This window comes from Anolis sagrei, chromosome 4 (genome assembly GCF_037176765.1).
Source record: "Anolis sagrei isolate rAnoSag1 chromosome 4, rAnoSag1.mat, whole genome shotgun sequence".
NCBI lineage: Eukaryota > Metazoa > Chordata > Lepidosauria > Squamata > Dactyloidae > Anolis > Anolis sagrei.
In genome coordinates, this window is record NC_090024.1 from 87,095,985 (window position 1) to 87,113,741 (window position 17,757).

General features: G+C 41.4%; 1 protein-coding gene across 1 annotated transcript in view; it reads left to right on the top strand.

Moving 5' to 3' along the window:
- The window catches only part of PXDC1 (PX domain containing 1), a 50,730-nt gene extending 34,258 nt beyond the window's left edge, over positions 1 to 16,472 (top strand). Inside the window, exons 3-5 of the mRNA XM_060774756.2 lie at positions 345 to 462; positions 8,083 to 8,194; positions 11,729 to 16,472. Of these exons, the coding sequence (XP_060630739.1) occupies positions 345 to 462; positions 8,083 to 8,194; positions 11,729 to 11,846 (348 nt within the window). The 3' untranslated portion in view covers positions 11,847 to 16,472. The remainder of the gene's footprint in view (positions 1 to 344; positions 463 to 8,082; positions 8,195 to 11,728) is intronic.
- The last annotated feature ends 1,285 nt before the right edge of the window (positions 16,473 to 17,757 follow it).

Below are 17,757 nucleotides of genomic sequence, written 5' to 3' on the forward strand. Positions count from 1 at the left end.
TGTAGAAGCGACTTGAAAAACTGCAAGTCGCTTCTGGTGTGAGAGAATTGGACGTTGCCCAGGGACACCCGGATGTTTTTGATGTGTTACCATCCTTGTGGGAGGTTTCTCTCTCCGCATGGGGAGCTGGAGCTGATAGAAGCACTAAGTAAATGCTTAGGATAAGATACATGCAGTTTGTCCATATTTTATGTCCTGAGATGGTTTTTAAGCAACTGATTTTAAAGTGGATATACGTGATTTTAATGTTTGTGTAAATGAATGGTTTTATGTCCCAGCACTGAATGTTTGCCGTATATATGTTGTGCTCCACCCTGAGTTCTTGTATTCTTTTTTTCCCCTAGTATTCTCGATCTGAAGTTGTCCTCACCTTTTTTGAAAGATCCCCTTTAGACCAAGTATTGAAAAATGACAACGTTCATAAAATTCAGCCAAGTTTTCAAAGTCCAGTTAAAATATCAGGTAAGAATTACTACCTTGTTCTAGTAAAAACCATGCTAGTTAACTATTTTTCCTAGTATACCACCTCTATAGTTTGAAAGAAAGTTCCTTTCAGTCATTTCACTCCTTTTTCTTAAGGCTTCTCCGATGATTTTATGTCCTAAAATCCCTTCATTGTTTCACACTAACATCTCATAGTCTTTGAAACTAGATTGGCACATGACATTAGGTGATTAGAGAGATAACTGTCATTTTTTGTGCTAGTGTTATGGAACAAATGAACAGTCTGGTCACAAAGTGAACTGACATGTTGTGATAATGTGGCAATTATTCTACCCATCTCTAGCAACTCCTCCTTAATTTAATGAATTACGGCCTAATATCTTCACCCAATATCCTTCAGCCACTTTCCACATGGAAACCACATGCTAAAGATGGTTGGGGCTGGAGTCAAAAGTGTGACCACTCTATGTTTTCACATGGCCACACACACCAGCCCCAATCCATTCACACTCAAGCATATCCTATTCATTTATTTATTCCCTTTAAAATATAGACATGTTCACCCAAAAGCAAGGAGCCCCCGGTGGCGCAGTGGGTTAAACCCCTGTGCCGGCAGGACTGAATACCGACAGGTCGCAGGTTCGAATCTGGGGAGAGCACAGATGAGCTCCCTCTATCAGCTCCAGCTCCTCATTCGGGGACATGAGAGAAGCCTCCCACAAGGATGGTAACACATCAAAACACCCAGGCGTCCCCTGGGCAATGCTCTTGCAGACGGTCAATTCTCTCACACCAGAAGCGACTTGCAGTTTCTCAACTCTCTCCTGACATAAAAAAAAAAAGCACACACGTGCATACCTGTCCATTGGTGGAGGAAAACTTCAATTTATTCTAGGGGAAAACATTTCTTCTAGTGCAAGCAGCCAACTTTTGGGGCTGACTGAGATTGTAAACCTTTAACCATTTGCCTCCTTCCATTGTAGTTCCAGTCCATTTCAGAGCTCCCTAGTTTTTCAATTTCCATTACTAAACCACAGAAGACCCCCTTCCATTTGAATGGATGTTCAGTCTGATTTGGGACAATAGTGAGATGCAAAAAGTTGAAGTGACTCCTCTACTCTCATTCTTGGATATGTATATTAATCAAGTCCCAGTGCTTACAATTTTTCACTCCTCTGTTGTTTGTAAAGGAAAACAAATACATATCCCACCAATATAGCCAGTGTGGAAACCAGGAGGAGGGCTAGTGGTGAATGGAGGTCACCCAGGGGCCTCTGAGAGACACATCCAGTCTATGGAGGAGCCGTTGTCTGCTCAGTGTGGTCTTTATATTTTCATACTGAATGTGAATGTACTGTAGACTGGGTGAGAATGTTGCAGTTTGCACCTTATCTCAAGTGGTATTCTTGATCTGGGCTTCAGTTATCCCGTAACAGGCTAACTCCAATTCTAGTCCTTCTTGAAGCAGATCCATTAAAGAGAGGCCAGACTTGTTAGTCACCTTTAGCTTCAATCCCATTCACTTCAGTTGGGACTTTTCCCACCAGCATTGTAGAACAGAGGATATGGTCTGCTAGGTTGGTTTTCCCCTGACAGAGTCCAGTTGTATCCTACTCTGGAGGTTGGTGCTCATCTCTATTTCTCAGCCGAAGAGCCGGCATTGTCCATAGACACCTCCAAGGTCATGTGGCCTGCATGACTGCATGAAGTGCCGCTACCTTCCTGACAGAGCGGTACCTATTGATCTACTCACATTTGCATGTTTTCAAACTGCTAGGTTAGCAGAGGTTAGCCGCCTTGAGTCCCTCTGCGGAGGTTGAGATAGGACGGGATACAAATGTCCGAAATAAGCTGGGGCTAACAGCGGGAGCTCATGCCGCTCCTCGGATTTGAACCTGCCATCTTTCAATTAGCAAGCTCAGCAGCTCTGTGGTTTAACTTACTGCACCACCAAGGGCTCCTTATCATCTAATCTGCTCATATAGAATTCTGGGAAATGTAGTTTAAAGAAGCCAGTGACCTCTCTAGCTGAGAATTCCATAGCCTCCATCCTGAACTACATTTCCCGGAATTCTGCAGGAGCAACCCAGATAATTGGCAGATGATATCCTCCATTCTATAATGCTGGTGGGAAAAGATATTTGGTCTGATATGAGGCCTCCTCACTTCACATAATAATAATAATAATAATAATAATAATTATTATTATTATTATTATTATTATTATTATTTATTTATACCCCGCCACCATCTCCCCAAGGGGACTCGGGGCAGCTTACATGAGGCCACGCCCATCTGTACAATAACACAGTTGGGATGTTATTGTTGGGATGTATCAAAATAAAATTTTAAAAAAGTACAATAACACAGAATAACACAAGAACACAACAGAAAATAAGAAAATAAAACAACATAAAATACAAAACCAATATAAATAAACAGCGTACCTATATAAAATCAAAACATTAAAACACTAAAAATGAACATAGTGGACAGGGCCAATTTCAAAGGTTACATTTTTAAAACCACTGGCTGATAGGGCAGCGTAATATATCAGGACAGGGGATCCGTGGGATAAGGTAAGATTTAGTTGCACCAACCAGAAAATAAAGTGCTTCTGATGGCATTTTATGCAGAGTTTGGTCAGGAGTTATCATACATTCAATCATTGAAGGCACACTGGAACAGCCAAGTTTTCAGGCTCCTCCTGAAGATTTCCAGGGTGGGGGCTTGCCTAATATCTCTCGGGAGCGAATTCCAAAGCTGAGGGGCCACTACAGAGAAGGCCCTCTCCCTTGTCCCCACAAGTTGCGCTTGCAATGAAGGTGGGGGCAAAAGAAGGGTCTCTCTGAAAGATCGAAAGGATTGATCCACCTACACAAAGAGGATCACATATACTTGCCAATCTGGACAGCTTGTATAGAAATATTTACATAACATTGAGTTAGACCTGGACACTATAAATTCTCCTTTGACACATTCCTACCATGAATTTGTCCTTTTACTCATCCTTTCTTTTAATTCCCAATCTCCTCATTAGTTACTTCTCTTTTTTTCCACTCTCTTCTAGCAATTATTATATGGATATTCTTTCCACATTTCTAACAGGGGGCTGTGTATCCCCTTTAGACTCTGTAGGCTGCTCAGTACAAAACTGGTGCTAGACTAAACCACATTTTTAAAAACTGCTCTGGACATTTTTAAGCCCGGAGGAGAGAAGGTTGAGGCCATAAGGAAAATTAGTATTCTGTTCAGATTCCACACTAGATCTGCTCCTCTTTTGTTTGTTACTTGCATTGCTAGAAGAAGATTGGAAAAGTGGGAGGAATTGTTTTGTGTTCACTAAAGAAAAGTCTACTTCCCAAACAGTCCTTCTCCAAATTGCAAAGGATGAAAGAAAAATCAAGACTTTACCCAGTGGAAACAAGCTTGCGTCTTGAGTGTAATTCCTTTTTCCCTTCAGTGTAAACTTTGACTGCAGAAGATGAGTCATACTTTTAGTGCACAAACCGATAGGGAAAAAAGAAGGGAAAGAGGCAGAGATCTCATGTGAGACTAGCGATACATTCAGAATGAACAAAAGAGCAGCTTTCTCCTGCTGCAGTTTTATATCTCTGTGAAGAACCTGAGAATATGTTTAAAGCCATCAATAGGAGAAGGTTTCATTTTATCTTTCATAGTCAGGTTGGTTGTGAACAAAATCTTAGGGGTTCATAGATTAAAGTGTTTGAAATGCTGCACCACATAGAGAAAGGCTGTCATTATTTTTTTTTTAAAATCCTGAGATGTAAGATCCAAAAGTTTTTCTTCCTTTTTTCCTTCTTTGCAAGAATTTTTACTCCTTTAGAAAAAAAGTTACTGTTTCAGATAAGCAAGTTCAAGGAAAGAAAGCTTTTATCTCCTAAACTAATTGAATACTGAGAAGTTTAAGGCCCCATCCACATTGCCATATAATTCAGTTTCAAACTGCATTATATGGCAGTGAAGATAGGGTCCATGACTCTTTCTTGAAGGTTTCTGTATGAAGGAACCATGTTGATAGACTAAAAGAACCAAACTATTGCTGGTGGTCACATCTATGAGTAGTTCCATGCTTGATGCCTGGGGGCCCTTCCACATAGCCATATAACATATGTTTTTTGTATATTGCCGGATTGTGAATTGTTTTTATACTGTGTCTTGAATTTGTTTGCCTATGTTGTACACCGCTGTAAGTCGCCCCCGGGCTGAGAACAGCAGTATAGAAGCAAAGTAAATAAATAAATAATAAATAACCCAGAATATCAAGACAGAAAATCCCATAATACCTGCTTTGAACTGGGTTATCTGAATCCACTCTGCCCTATATTGCAGTTCAAAGCAGATAATGTGAGATTTTATTCTGCTGTGTGGAAGAGGCCTAAAACTCGGAGCTCAAGCTTCTGCAACAAATGACTGTCCAACTTCTCCTTGAAGGTTTCTAGCCAGGGAAAACCCACTCTTCCCCTACGGTTCTTACCATCAAGTGCTTTCTACTAGGCCAGTGGTTCTCAACTTGTGAGTCCTCAGGTGTTTTGGACTACAACACCCAGAAATCCCAGCCAGTTTACCAGCTTCTAGGATTTCGGGAAGTTGAAGGCCAGAACATCTGGGGACCCACAGGTTGAGAACCACTGTAACTAGGCTTAAATCCAAATCTTTTTCCAACTAAGTAAGCCTGTTGAATGAATTAATGTGGGAATTCAATTTAAAGGTATAAAAATCTTAGCAATTTTTCTCATTTTCAAGAAGAAAGGATGTCTTAACATGAAAACAAACTTCTTAAAAAGTAGCTGTGGACTTCTCTCTGCACAAGTGAATTTTATGCAACAATATTTTGCACCAAATGCATTTGTGTGCAGAAAAAAAGTGTTTTGTGCAAAATATGTTTTTGTCTGGGCAAAAGAATCATAGAATCATAGAATCATAGAATCATAGAATCAAAGAGTTGGAAGAGACCTCAAGGGCCATCCAGTCCAACCCCCTGCCAAGAAACAGGAATATTGCATTCAAATCACCCCTGACAAATGGCCATCCAGCCTCTGCTTAAAAGCTTCCAAAGAAGGAGCCTCCACCACACTCCGGGGCAGAGAGTTCCACTGCTGAACGGCTCTCACAGTCAGGAAGTTCTTCCTAATGTTCAGATGGAATCTCCTCTCTTGTAGTTTGAAGCCATTGTTCCGCGTCCTAGTCTCCAAGGAAGCAGAAAACAAGCTTGCTCCCTCCTCCCTGTGGCTTCCTCTCACATATTTATACATGGCTATCATATCTCCTCTCAGCCTTCTCTTCTTCAGGCTAAACATGCCCAGTTCCCTAAGCCGCTCCTCATAGGGCTTGTTCTCCAGACCCTTGATCATTTTAGTCGCCCTCCTCTGGACACATTCCAGCTTGTCAATATCTCTCTTGAATTGTGGTGCCCAGAATTGGACACAATATTCCAGATGTGGTCTAACCAAAGCAGAATAGAGGGGTAGCATTACTTCCTTAGATCTAGACACTATGCTCCTATTGATGCAGGCCAAAATCCCATTGGCTTTTTTTGCCGCCACATCACATTGTTGGCTCATGTTTAACTTGCTGTCCACGAGGACTCCAAGATCTTTTTCACACGTACTGCTCTCGAGCCAGGCATCCCCCATTCTGTATCTTTGCATTTCATTTTTTCTGCCAAAGTGGAGTATCTTGCATTTGTCACTGTTGAACTTCATTTTGTTAGTTTTGGCCCATCTCTCTAATCTGTCAAGATCGTTTTGAATTCTGCTCCTGTCCTCTGGACTATTGGCTATCCCTCCCAATTTGGTGTCGTCTGCAAACTTGATGATCATGCCTTCTAGCCCTTCATCTAAGTCATTAATAAAGATGTTGAACAGGACCGGGCCCAGGACGGAACCCTGCGGCACTCCGCTCGTCACTTCTTTCCAAGATGAAGAGGAAGCATTAGTGAGCACTCTCTGTGTTCGTCCACTTAACCAATTACAGATCCACCTCACTGTAGTTTTGCCTAGCCCACATTGGACTAGTTTCCTTGCCAGAAGGTCATGGGGGACCTTGTCAAAGGCCTTACTGAAATCCAGGTACGCTACATCCACGGCATTCCCCGCATCTACCCAGCTTGTAGCTCTATCGAAGAAAGAGATCAGATTAGTCTGGCATGACTTGTTTTTGATAAATCCATGTTGACTATTAGCGATGACTGCATTTGTTTCTAAGTGTTTGCAGACCGCTTCCTTAACAATCTTTTCCAGAATTTTGCCCGGTATCGACGTGAGGCTGACCGGACGGTAGTTGTTTGGGTCGTCTTTTTTTCCCTTCTTGAAGATTGGGACCACATTGGCCCTCCTCCAATCTGCTGGAACTTCTCCAGTTCTCCAAGAACTCTCAAAGATGGTTGCCAATGGTTCCGAAATGACTTCCGCTAGTTCCTTCAATACTCTGGGGTGTAGTTGATCTGGCCCTGGGGACTTGAACTCATTAAGAGCGGCCAGGTATTCCTGGACGACTTCTTTCCCAATTTGGGGTTGGATGTCCTCCAATCCCTCACCCACTCCATCTTGCTGAGGTTGAAGACTCTCTTTTTGTGAGAAGACCGAGGCAAAGAAGGCATTAAGTAGTTCTGCCTTTTCCCTATCCCCTGTCAGCATTGCCCCATCTTCTCCTCGAAAGAGTATTTTGTGTGAAAAAGAGTATTTTGTGTGAAAAACATTTGTGAATAAAATAAATTACTTTATTTTCACAAAAAAATTCTGAAATGTGAGTTTAGAATTATGAATGTGCAACGGCTCTCGTTATGTCTGTCAGAGAGGACATAACTGAAAGTTTTATTGTGTGAATCAAGTAACCAAAGTTTTCTATATCCTGTTGACGTAACATTCAGGTAGCAATTCCAGAAATCTGTTTTAGTTTGAACTGTAAGTAGATTTCCCCATGTAAGAGACCTCCTGATACTTGAGAATGCTGTTATGACCCCACTTCTGTTGGAAACTAGGCAAGTTACACATATTCGGTTTCTTCAATCATTCTCCACAAAGTTTTCCTGATACCAACCTTACTTATTTTCCTCTGCTCTCCTCTGAATACATTCTAGCTTCTTAGTATTTTTCTTAAAGTGCACTGCCCAGGAGGATGCAAAATAGAAAGGCTATTTATAGCTACAGAGATATCTAAGTAGCCAGTGGCCATCATGGATTGCTGTCTTACACAGGCCAGTTTGCACAAAGACATATATATAGTGTTATAGTCTGTTTAAGATAAAGGTAAAGGTTTTCCCCTGACATTAAGTCCAGTCGTGTTTGACTCTGGAGGTTGGTTCTCATCTCCATTTCTAAGCCAAAGACCCAGCGTTGTATGTAGACACCTCCAAGGTCATGTGGCTGGCATATCTGTCCAGAGTGGGAGAAATGCATATAAACCTTACTTGCCTAGTTTCCAACAGACCTCACAATCTCCAAGGATGCCTACCATAGATGTGAGCAAAATGTCAGGAGAGAATGCTTCTGGAACATGGCCATACAGCCTGGAAAACTCACAGCAACTAAGTGATTCCAGCCATGAAAACCTTCAACAACACATTTCTGGAATTAGTTCTTAATCTTGATATCTTGTCTTTTCCTCTCTCCATAGAAATTATGAGATCAAATGGATTTTGTTTAGCCAACACTGAAACCATAGTTATTGATCACAGTATACCAAATGGTAAAGAAAAACATTTGGATGTCGACGAAGCAGATCATTTGTAAGTAGACATTACTTTTTAAATGCATATAATGTTATTTTTAAAATATAGTTCTTCGCTTCATATCAAGTGTGAAGAAGGTTAAAAAAGGTTGGAAACTGGATTGAGAGGAAGATTTATAGCTTCTTTCCCATACTCTACCATAAATGGGACCTAATTTCCATATTTCAAAGAATATGCAAGGGGCGAGGAAATTTTGCTTCCCAACAAGATTGGTGTCATCTTTCTGTAGTGCTAAAATGATACCTAGATAGATAAATAGGCAGGCAGGCAGATACATATTCATGTGTACTTTCTGCACATATTGTTCCACAATAGACAATTGATTTTCAGAATTTATAAATACCTCAATACCCCTGATTTTAGAACAGTGTATAGTGAGTTAAACAATAAAACAATATACTAAAAGGGACTCTGGCTATATATATATATATATATATATATATATATATATATATATATACATACATACATATACATACATACACTCACACACACACACACATCTTGTCTGAAACAAATATCTTCAGCAAAAAGCAAAACTAAATTGGGTACATATTTACCTATTTTCAGCAGGCATGGTGCCCCATAGATGGGAGCTGATATACTGAAAGCCCTCCTCAGACTCACATGGAACCACCAGGAGTGGTTCTTAGAAGACAGTGGGGTCAGGCGAGATGATAAGTGTAGGTCTGTGTTCTTCCTATTGTTGTAAGAACAGGAGCTTGTAATCGGAGCTACGTTTACAAATAGCAACCAGAATTGATTGTTAAATACTGTTTTCTAGACACCTGTGTTGACAGTCTGGTTTTCATTGTAGAAGATCCCTGAGAAATTCTGTCATGGCAAATGATTGATGAATCACTCAAATAACTTTAATTAGCTCCACTTAATAGCGTCTTCAAGAATTTAAATGTTTGCAATGTACAAATGAAAATCTTCATCTGCTAAGACAGAAGACAAGGAGAGGGGAAATAAGAAACATATTAGAACCAAAAAAACGTGACAATATATTGAATTAACAATTGAGTTTTAATTTCTGGTAGCAAAAAGTCAATAGTTCCTGTCAACAGTGTTCAATTTACAAGAGTGTGATATGCAGTTGCAGGTGTGTACAAAGATTCCTATACGCTTATGGGAAGAAGAGAAAAGTTGTGGTAAATAATTTTGAACTCATTGGAGTAAGGCAAGGTATAGAATATTATTGAGTTGAACGAGACCTCAAGGACTATCCAGTTCTACCTCCTGCAATGCCAGAAAAAAAACAGTCAAAGCACTTCCGACAGATGTCCATCTAGCTGCTGCTTAAAACTCCCCAAAAAAGGAGACGGCACCACACTTTAGTGTAGTATATTCAATTGCTGAACAGCTCTTACCATCAGGAGGTCAATTTCCTTCCTGAACTATGGTGCTCAGCTATAATAATAAATAATTTTTAAGATAACTAAGCTGATATGATTTCAGTAAATGTATAATAGCACTGGTAATTCAGTCTTGTTCATTTTTACAGTTGGTAATGGTTACCTAAATTTTTGTGGATTGTTACATTGCTTAACTTTCTCTACATCTAGGTATGTAGCAGAGGTGAATTCTGAAAGTCATACTGTGGGTGTAAAATAAGTATTACAGATTTAGCTGATTTATTGTGATTGATTGATTTAATTCAATTTCCCCAAAACTGCCATCTCACTCATGTCTTGTTTTGTTTTGCTGAGCTCTATTTCTGCTATGCTAGAAATGCTGTAGTTGTGATCTTATGTGCCTATTTTCGCCTCATCTGATATTATAGCTCCAGTGCCATACTCTGAGAACATTCTCATAACCAACAAACACTCTCTGTATACATTTTGTGCTGGTCGCATACACCTTAGATGAAGAACATATTGCACATGTTCACGTTGCCTGTATAACTCTGAAGTTTAATTAAAATATTTAAGTTTATTCCAAGCCTGAATATCTTAATAGGACTTATTCAACTCTATCTTGATTAGTGTGTAAGTCAGACTGAAAGCACTATTGAGTCCTGGGGAGATCCTTTGATCACAGTTATTGTTTGTTTTCTGTATTGATAAAAGTCAGAGGGAGTTGGTGACAGATTAATTGTCCAGATCCAGAACAGTTCTGTAAGGTTGTTCTAATGATGCCTTCCTTGGCTAGAAAACCCAACTTTGTAGTACCAGGAATTTGAGACCAGCCTGCTGCTGGCTTCCAAACTCACCTAGTCAGCTGTAGTGGTTATTTCTGGCCATTTTCTGGGTGGCACTGTAATACAGCAGACCCTAGGCCAGTAACTCCTTTAGTATGAAGACTCTCTGGAGGTATAATTAATAAGACACTGGGGACTTTCTAGTGGTAGATCCCTTGATCCAGGCATGTAACCAGGGGGGAGGGGCTTGAGGGGCTTCAGCCCCCCCCCCCGAAATTCTCATGGTGGTCCGTGAGAAGGCCTTACTGCTGCATTATTTAAACTTATGTTTATTCATATCATGATCTGATCACCATACTCAATATATCCCATATGCATGGGGGTATTGGGCTAATGATACAAAAGGTTTGCTAGGGTAAACCCTCTTTCACTCAGACTCAGCCCCCCCCCCCCCCCCCAAATCAAAATCCTGGCTACGGGCCTGCCTTGATCTGAGGATCCTGGAGCCACTTCTGCTTCTTTACCCATACACATCCCATCTCAGATACATCACCCTGTCTTTCAGACATATTTATTTATTTACTCTGTTTACGTCCCGCCTTTCTCTACCCCGAAGGCGGCAGCTTTACATATGGCAACTATTTGATGCCTTTAGGCAACAGACAATTAAATGCATTTAAATTAAAATTTAAACTTAGAGTTAAAATGCACATTAAAACATATAGAAATTATGTTGTTGTTGTTGTTCATTCGTTCAGTCGTCTCCGACTCTTCGTGACCTCATGGACCAGCCCACGCCAGAGCTCCCTGTCGGCCGTTACCACCCCCAGCTCCCTCAAGGTCAGTCCAGTCACTTCAAGGATGCCATCCATCCATCTTGCCCTTGGTCGGCCCCTCTTCCTTTTGCCTTCCACTTTCCCCAGCATAATTGTCTTCTCTAGGCTTTCCTGTCTCCTCATGATGTGGCCAAAGTACTTCAACTTTGTCTCTAGTATCTTTCCCTCCAGTGAGCAGTCGGGCTTTATTTCCTGGAGGATGGACTGGTTGGATCTTCTCGCAGTCCAAGGCACTCTCAGCACTTTCCTCCAACACCAGAGCTCAAAAGCATCGATCTTCCTTCGCTCAGCCTTCCCTAAGGTCCAGCTCTCACATCCGTAGGTGACTACAGGGAATACCATGGCTTTGACTAGGCGGATCTTTGTTGTCAGTCTGATGAAATTATAACCACTATTAAATTATAACCACTATTAAAGTCACGCCAGCCATTCCAAGCATCATTGCACATTATTGCCTGCGGATATAGTTTATTTATTATTATTCGATCTTATATGCCGCCACTCCCCTGGGGCTCATGAATGATACCCTCTCTTTGTTTTGTCTCCTTCCAGGTTTGACACAGTTAGTGAATTTACCTCTGAGCTTGAGGACAGCGATGACCCAACAGCTTATGTTACCAACCTGTCATATTACCACCTGGTTCCGTTTGAAACTGATATTTTGGACTAAGACTGTCTAGCAAGCTTGGTGGCTGCCATCAGGCAGATGTCTTCCTTGGTGACATTTGCCACCCTAGAACTTTGCACTTGTCATGCCCAGATTCAAGGTAATGCGATGCAAGGCAGGAAAGGGCTAGCTACAAAGATACATCCTGAGGCTGGAATTGGTGCTTGGTTTTTCCCTGGGAATCTGAAAAGAATGCAATCCATTTCTGATGGACAAAGGAACTTCTGTTATTCCAAAAGGAATGAAATAAGGACAGCCCGCAGGAGGAAATATGTTGCAAATATATAAGGGCATAACCTTAACAAGACTTTTGATTATTCAAAAATCAGTGGCTCCAGTTCTTACTGATGTACAGTGACATTTGCAAAGACCATCCACATTTCTTCTTTCTCAAGTGCTCTGGGACCTGTAATGATCTTTTGACACTTTTTTTTTCATTGAAAGGCCTTCTGTGTCCAGAAACCAGTGTTTCCCTCCATTCCTCAGAGTGACAATGTGTAACAGTTGTCACAGTGGTGCATTTGCTGAGACAGACCCGGAGTAACTGATGCCTTACGTCATACGTGCCTACAGGAAATAAGCGCATTAATGGGATTGCTTGATTTAACTTATTCTAAAGCAGGGGGTTTATTTAATCATTTAAGGGCCTGTCTTTTTCACTTGAAATAGTAATCATGCTAATAATGAAAGGAAACAACTTACATCCTGAGATGTTTGGGGAGGGGGGGATAATTTTAAAATATTTTGTCTAAATTTCAGTTGGCTTTTTAAAAATGTCATAATTCCCTTTTTCAATCCTCAACTATGAAATGCTGCAGCTTCAGTTTTGCAATGTTTACACTGAAAGAGTAGCAATATATAGAACACTGATATCTATTACTGAGATACACAAAGTATTATGTTATTGTTGTTGAAACTTCAAATATGATGTCATATGACAGGGTTATTACTTATAAACACAATATAGAGGAACAATTTCTCTTAGATAATGAATATGGACATTTATCCATGACTAAGAGAAGTTGTTCCTCTTTATTGTGTTTATAAGTAATAAACCTGTCATATGACATCATATTTGAAGCTTCAACAACAATAACATAATACTTTGTGTACACTGAAAGGGTACCTGCCTTCATATTGATTTTGTCTCATGCATAACTTGGAAAAGTTGAAGGCTTTCATGACCGGAATCAATAGGTTGTTGTAAGTTTTTCGGGCTGTATGGCCATGTTCCAGAAGCATTCTCTCCTGATGTTTTGCCTGCATCTGTGGCATCTGTGGCAAGCATCCTCAGAGGTTGTGAGACAACCTCTAAGGATGCCTGCCATAGATGCAGGTGAAACGTCAGGAGAGAATGCTTCTGGAACATGGCCATGTAGCCTGCAAAACTTACAACAACCCAACAACTTGGAAACTTGCTTCTTTTGGACTACAACTCCTAGAATATTGTTACAGGTTCTCTAGGGGCTGGAATGTAGGACTTATGTGTCATACTTTTCCCATCTACAGCTCTTCCATGGTTGTAATGTGGGAATGAGAATAATGTGGTCTTCCAAGTGGTGTGGGATCACAACTCCCATCAGTCCTAACTAGCTTAAACAATGGTGAGGGATTGTGGGAACTGTAGTCCAATGCCATCTGGAAAGTCCCTCATTCCTTATCCATCTTGCTTGTATAGATCCTCTGGAGGTTCATAGCATATAGTTTTACAACATGAAGGTGCCAATTTAATTTAAAAAAAAAAAAAAGAAAGCAATTCTGCATCTTAAAATTAGGGCAGGCAGGATCTTTGTATTAGAAGACATTATTTTCAGTGGCAACTGCAGCATATGCTTTCATCTCATAATAAATAGATTTTTATAGCAATACAGCATAAACATATCAGGACTGACCCAAGATATTTTGCTGCCTGAAGCAGGACAGTGTATAAATCCTTTCTCGGCAAAAATCAAGGTGCATAGTACTCAAAACCAGCCAAAATGTTCTGGCTGAAGAGCCAGAAACATTAAAAAGTGCCTCTTCCCATCGCTGGCAGTAAAATAAGATACTAAATAACCAAGAAATTGCTGGTCTTTTATGACACCTATAACGTGCTGCTTTAGGTCGGAACTACACTGTGCCTGAAGGAACAGCCAGCCCTGAACATTAATGCAACAGCCCTGGAGAACATGGAGAATATGTTCATTTGCTAAATTTGGAACATGGCAGTAATCCCTCTATGGCCTATCATTCACACTTCTGAGTTGCACAGAAATAGACTTTGAACATGCCTATAAGGACTGTGAAACTATAATGTGCCATCATGTTGCTCAAGCTAGTTCTTAGTTTGCATTGTAAGATAGATTAAAAATGGGGCTGGTCCCAAATACTATGCTGCCTGAGATAGATCATCAAATGCCCTCTCCCCAGTCAAGATGCATAGCTGTGAAAGCCAGTGAAACTATTATTTTGTTACATAAGACTGAAAATCACATAGGCAGCTCTCGCACATCACTATCAGTATAGGAAAACAAAGCATGGAATTCACAATTTGCTCCCCTTTCCTACTTAGGGTTGCCATTTTGAAAACTGAAGATGAATCCTTAGCTTTAATGGTTGTGTAGAAGAGGGAGTTTGGTTAGACCACACCTGGAATACTTTGTCCAGTTCTGGGCACCATAATTGAAGGGAGATGTTGAAAGGCTGGAATGTGTCCAGAAGAGGGCAACTAAAATGATCAAGGGTCTGGAGAACAAACCCTATGAAGAGCGGCTTAAAGAGCTGGGCATGTTTAGTCTGAAGAAGAGAAGGCTGAGAGGAGACATGATAGCCATGTATAAATATGTGAGAGGAAGTCATAAGGAGGAGGGAGCAAGCTTGTTTTCTGCTGCCCTGGAGACTAGGACACAGAACAATGGCTTCAAACTACAAGAAAGGAGATTCTATCTGAACATTAGGAAGAACTTCCTGATTGTGAGAGCTGTTCAGCAGTGGAACTCTCTGCCCCAGAGTGTGGTGGAGGCTCCTTCTTTGGAGGCCTTTAAACAGGCGGGATGGCCATCTGTCTGGGGTGCTTTGATTGCAGTGTTCCTGCTTCTTGGCAGGGGGTTGGACTGGATGGCCCATGAGGTCTCCTCCAACTCTATGATTCTATGTTGCTTGTGATACAACCAGGTATTGAGCAATGCCTGCTGAAATTCCCTCTTCTACACAACACTAAAGACACAGGAGACCTATCCTGTCTTTATTCCATCCATTCTACATGAAGCCACCCAAAATCTGCTTTCCAAGAGAGCCACTTTGCCTAAAGGTAGGACTGGCCTAATGGAATGAGCACAATGTGCTTTAAGAGCTGCACACCTGGGAGAAGCTGGAATGTCATGGTTCCTTTCGACCACTCATGGTGCATTGAGAAGGAGAAACTATAACATGTGAATGAGTATGCATAGCTAGGAAAAGCCAGTTTATCTTGGCTTCTGATGTCTGCAGCTCTTCATCCTGGCCACAGCAAAGGAGAAAAGATTGAGTAGTCCTTGTGGCAAGTGGGATAGAGGCCAGATTCTTAGACAGGAAACATAGATGGAGAAAGAGTACAGTGGGTCCTTGTATCTGCTGGGGTTTGCTACCAAGACCACCTGTGGATACTAAATTCCATGGATGCTCAAGTTCCATTATATACAATAGAATAATAGAATGACGGCCCTGATATAAAATGTATGATTGGGGTTTTTACACACACACACAAGCCCTGGATTCAGAATCATTGGATATGGAGGCTTAACTGTACTGGCTCTGCAGCTGTAATAATGTGTAATAAATAGAGTGACATGAGAACATTCTGGTAATAGGAAGTAGTTGACATAACTGTGAAAGAAGACTGCTACCGAGTGGTTGGGTTTTGGCTCCAATTCATAGGATATAGAAATACCTGTTTTCAGAGCTCACTCATCATAGTTACGACTTTTAAAAAATATAATGTCAGAAGCAAATTGAGAAACTTCAAGTTGCTTCTAGTGTGAGAGAATTGGCTGTCTGCAGAAACGTTGCCCAGGGAATGCCCGGCTATGTTACCATCCTGTGGGAGGCTTCTCTCATGTCTTCGCATGGGAAGCTGGAGCTGACAGACAGGAGTTCACCCTGCTCCCCAATTCTAACCACCGACCTTCAAGTCTGCAGTTCAGCCAGCACAAGGGTTTAACCCATTGCACCATCACAGCTCCTGTTGACTTAAAGCACATTGACACTATAGACCTCAGCCCACTTGGGGCTCTTGGAGACTGTATTTCGGTTAGCAAAGTGAGGTGTCTCAAACACAAAATTTCAGCATTCACACCTAACTGTTTTTCCCGGGAAAGAAAGAAAAGGCAGGTCAACTGTTATAAAAGAGATTTAGCAGTATGGCTACCTTAAGGTGAGTATAATTGCCAGAAGTGATGCATAGGAATTGAATACATTCCAAACTACCTGTTGTTCCTGGTCCCCAAGAATGGTACATCTCTTCCTCCTGTGAACCTCTCAGTATTCCTTTGTATAATAATTCTTAAAAAAGAATTTGCTAATGTAAATAGTAATAAATTATTGCGAACCCTAATTGTTTTACATGATAAGCTTCTGATATATTTTAATGAAATAAAATATTACTCATCAGTGTAATGCCTCCTTTTGAGCATGTTTTTTGAGGCTAGTAATAATAACTTGTACCGATTCATCTGCCTTATATCGAGTCTGGTCTTCAGTTTGCTTAGTACAGCCCTGGCCAGGCCCGTAGCCAGGATTTCGATTCGGGGGGAGGGGGGGCTGAGTTTTTTTCAGGGGGGGGGTTTGGGGGGGGCTGAGTTTCGGGGGGGGGCTGAGTCTGAGTGAAAGAGGGTCTACCCTAGCAAACCTTTTGTATCATTACCCCAATACCCCCATGCATATGGGATATATTGAGTATGGTGATCAGATCATGATATGAATAAACATAACAGTTTAAATAATGCACCTGCACCAGTAAGGCCTTTTCGCGAACCACCATGAGAATTTGGGGGGGGGGGGCTGAAGCCCCTCAACCCCCCCCCCCCCGCCTACATGCCTGGCCCTGGCAACCATGGACCCCTAGCTATTGAGAATGGATGATGGCAGTTACTCTCCAACAGCATCTGCAGACCTGAGATCAAGAAAACCAGTTTTGCTCAGTTCTGTAGTTTTGTTTTGTTTTTATCATGTCAGAAGTGACTTGAGAAACCGCAAGTCACTTCTGGTGTGAGAGAATCGGCCATCTAACCAGGGAATATCCAAATGTGTTACTAAGCTTCTCTCATGTCCCCACATGGGAGCTGGGGCTGACAGATGGGAGCACACCTCATCTCACGGATTCGAACCGCTGACCTTCAGGTTAGCAGTTCGGCCAGCGCAAAGGTTTAGTCCATTGCACCACCACGGATCCTAATTCTATAGTGTCTAATGCTTTGTTCAGTTTTGTAAGTTGTCAGTTAGGTGACAAATCATTTACAGCGGCGTTTCTTAACCTGGAGGTCGGGACCCCTGGGGCGGGGGGAGGTCGCGAGGGGGTGCCAGAGGAGTCACCAAAGACCATCAAAACACAGTATTTTTTATTGGTCATGGGGATTCTGTGTGGGAAGTTTGGCCCAATTCTATCGTTGGTGGGGTTCAGAATGCTCTTTGATTGTAGGTGAACTATAAATCCCAGCAACGACAACTCCCAAATGTCAAGGTTTATTTTCCTCAAACTCCGCCAGTGTTCACTTTTGGGCATATTGAGTATTCTTGCCAAGTTTGGTCCAGATCTATCATTGCTTGAGTTCACCGTGCTCTCTGGATGTAGGTGAACTACAACTCCAAAATTCAAGTTCAATCCCCACCAAACCCTTCCAGTATTTTCTGTTGGTCATGGGGGTTCAGAATGCTTTTTGAATGTAGGTGAATTATAAAT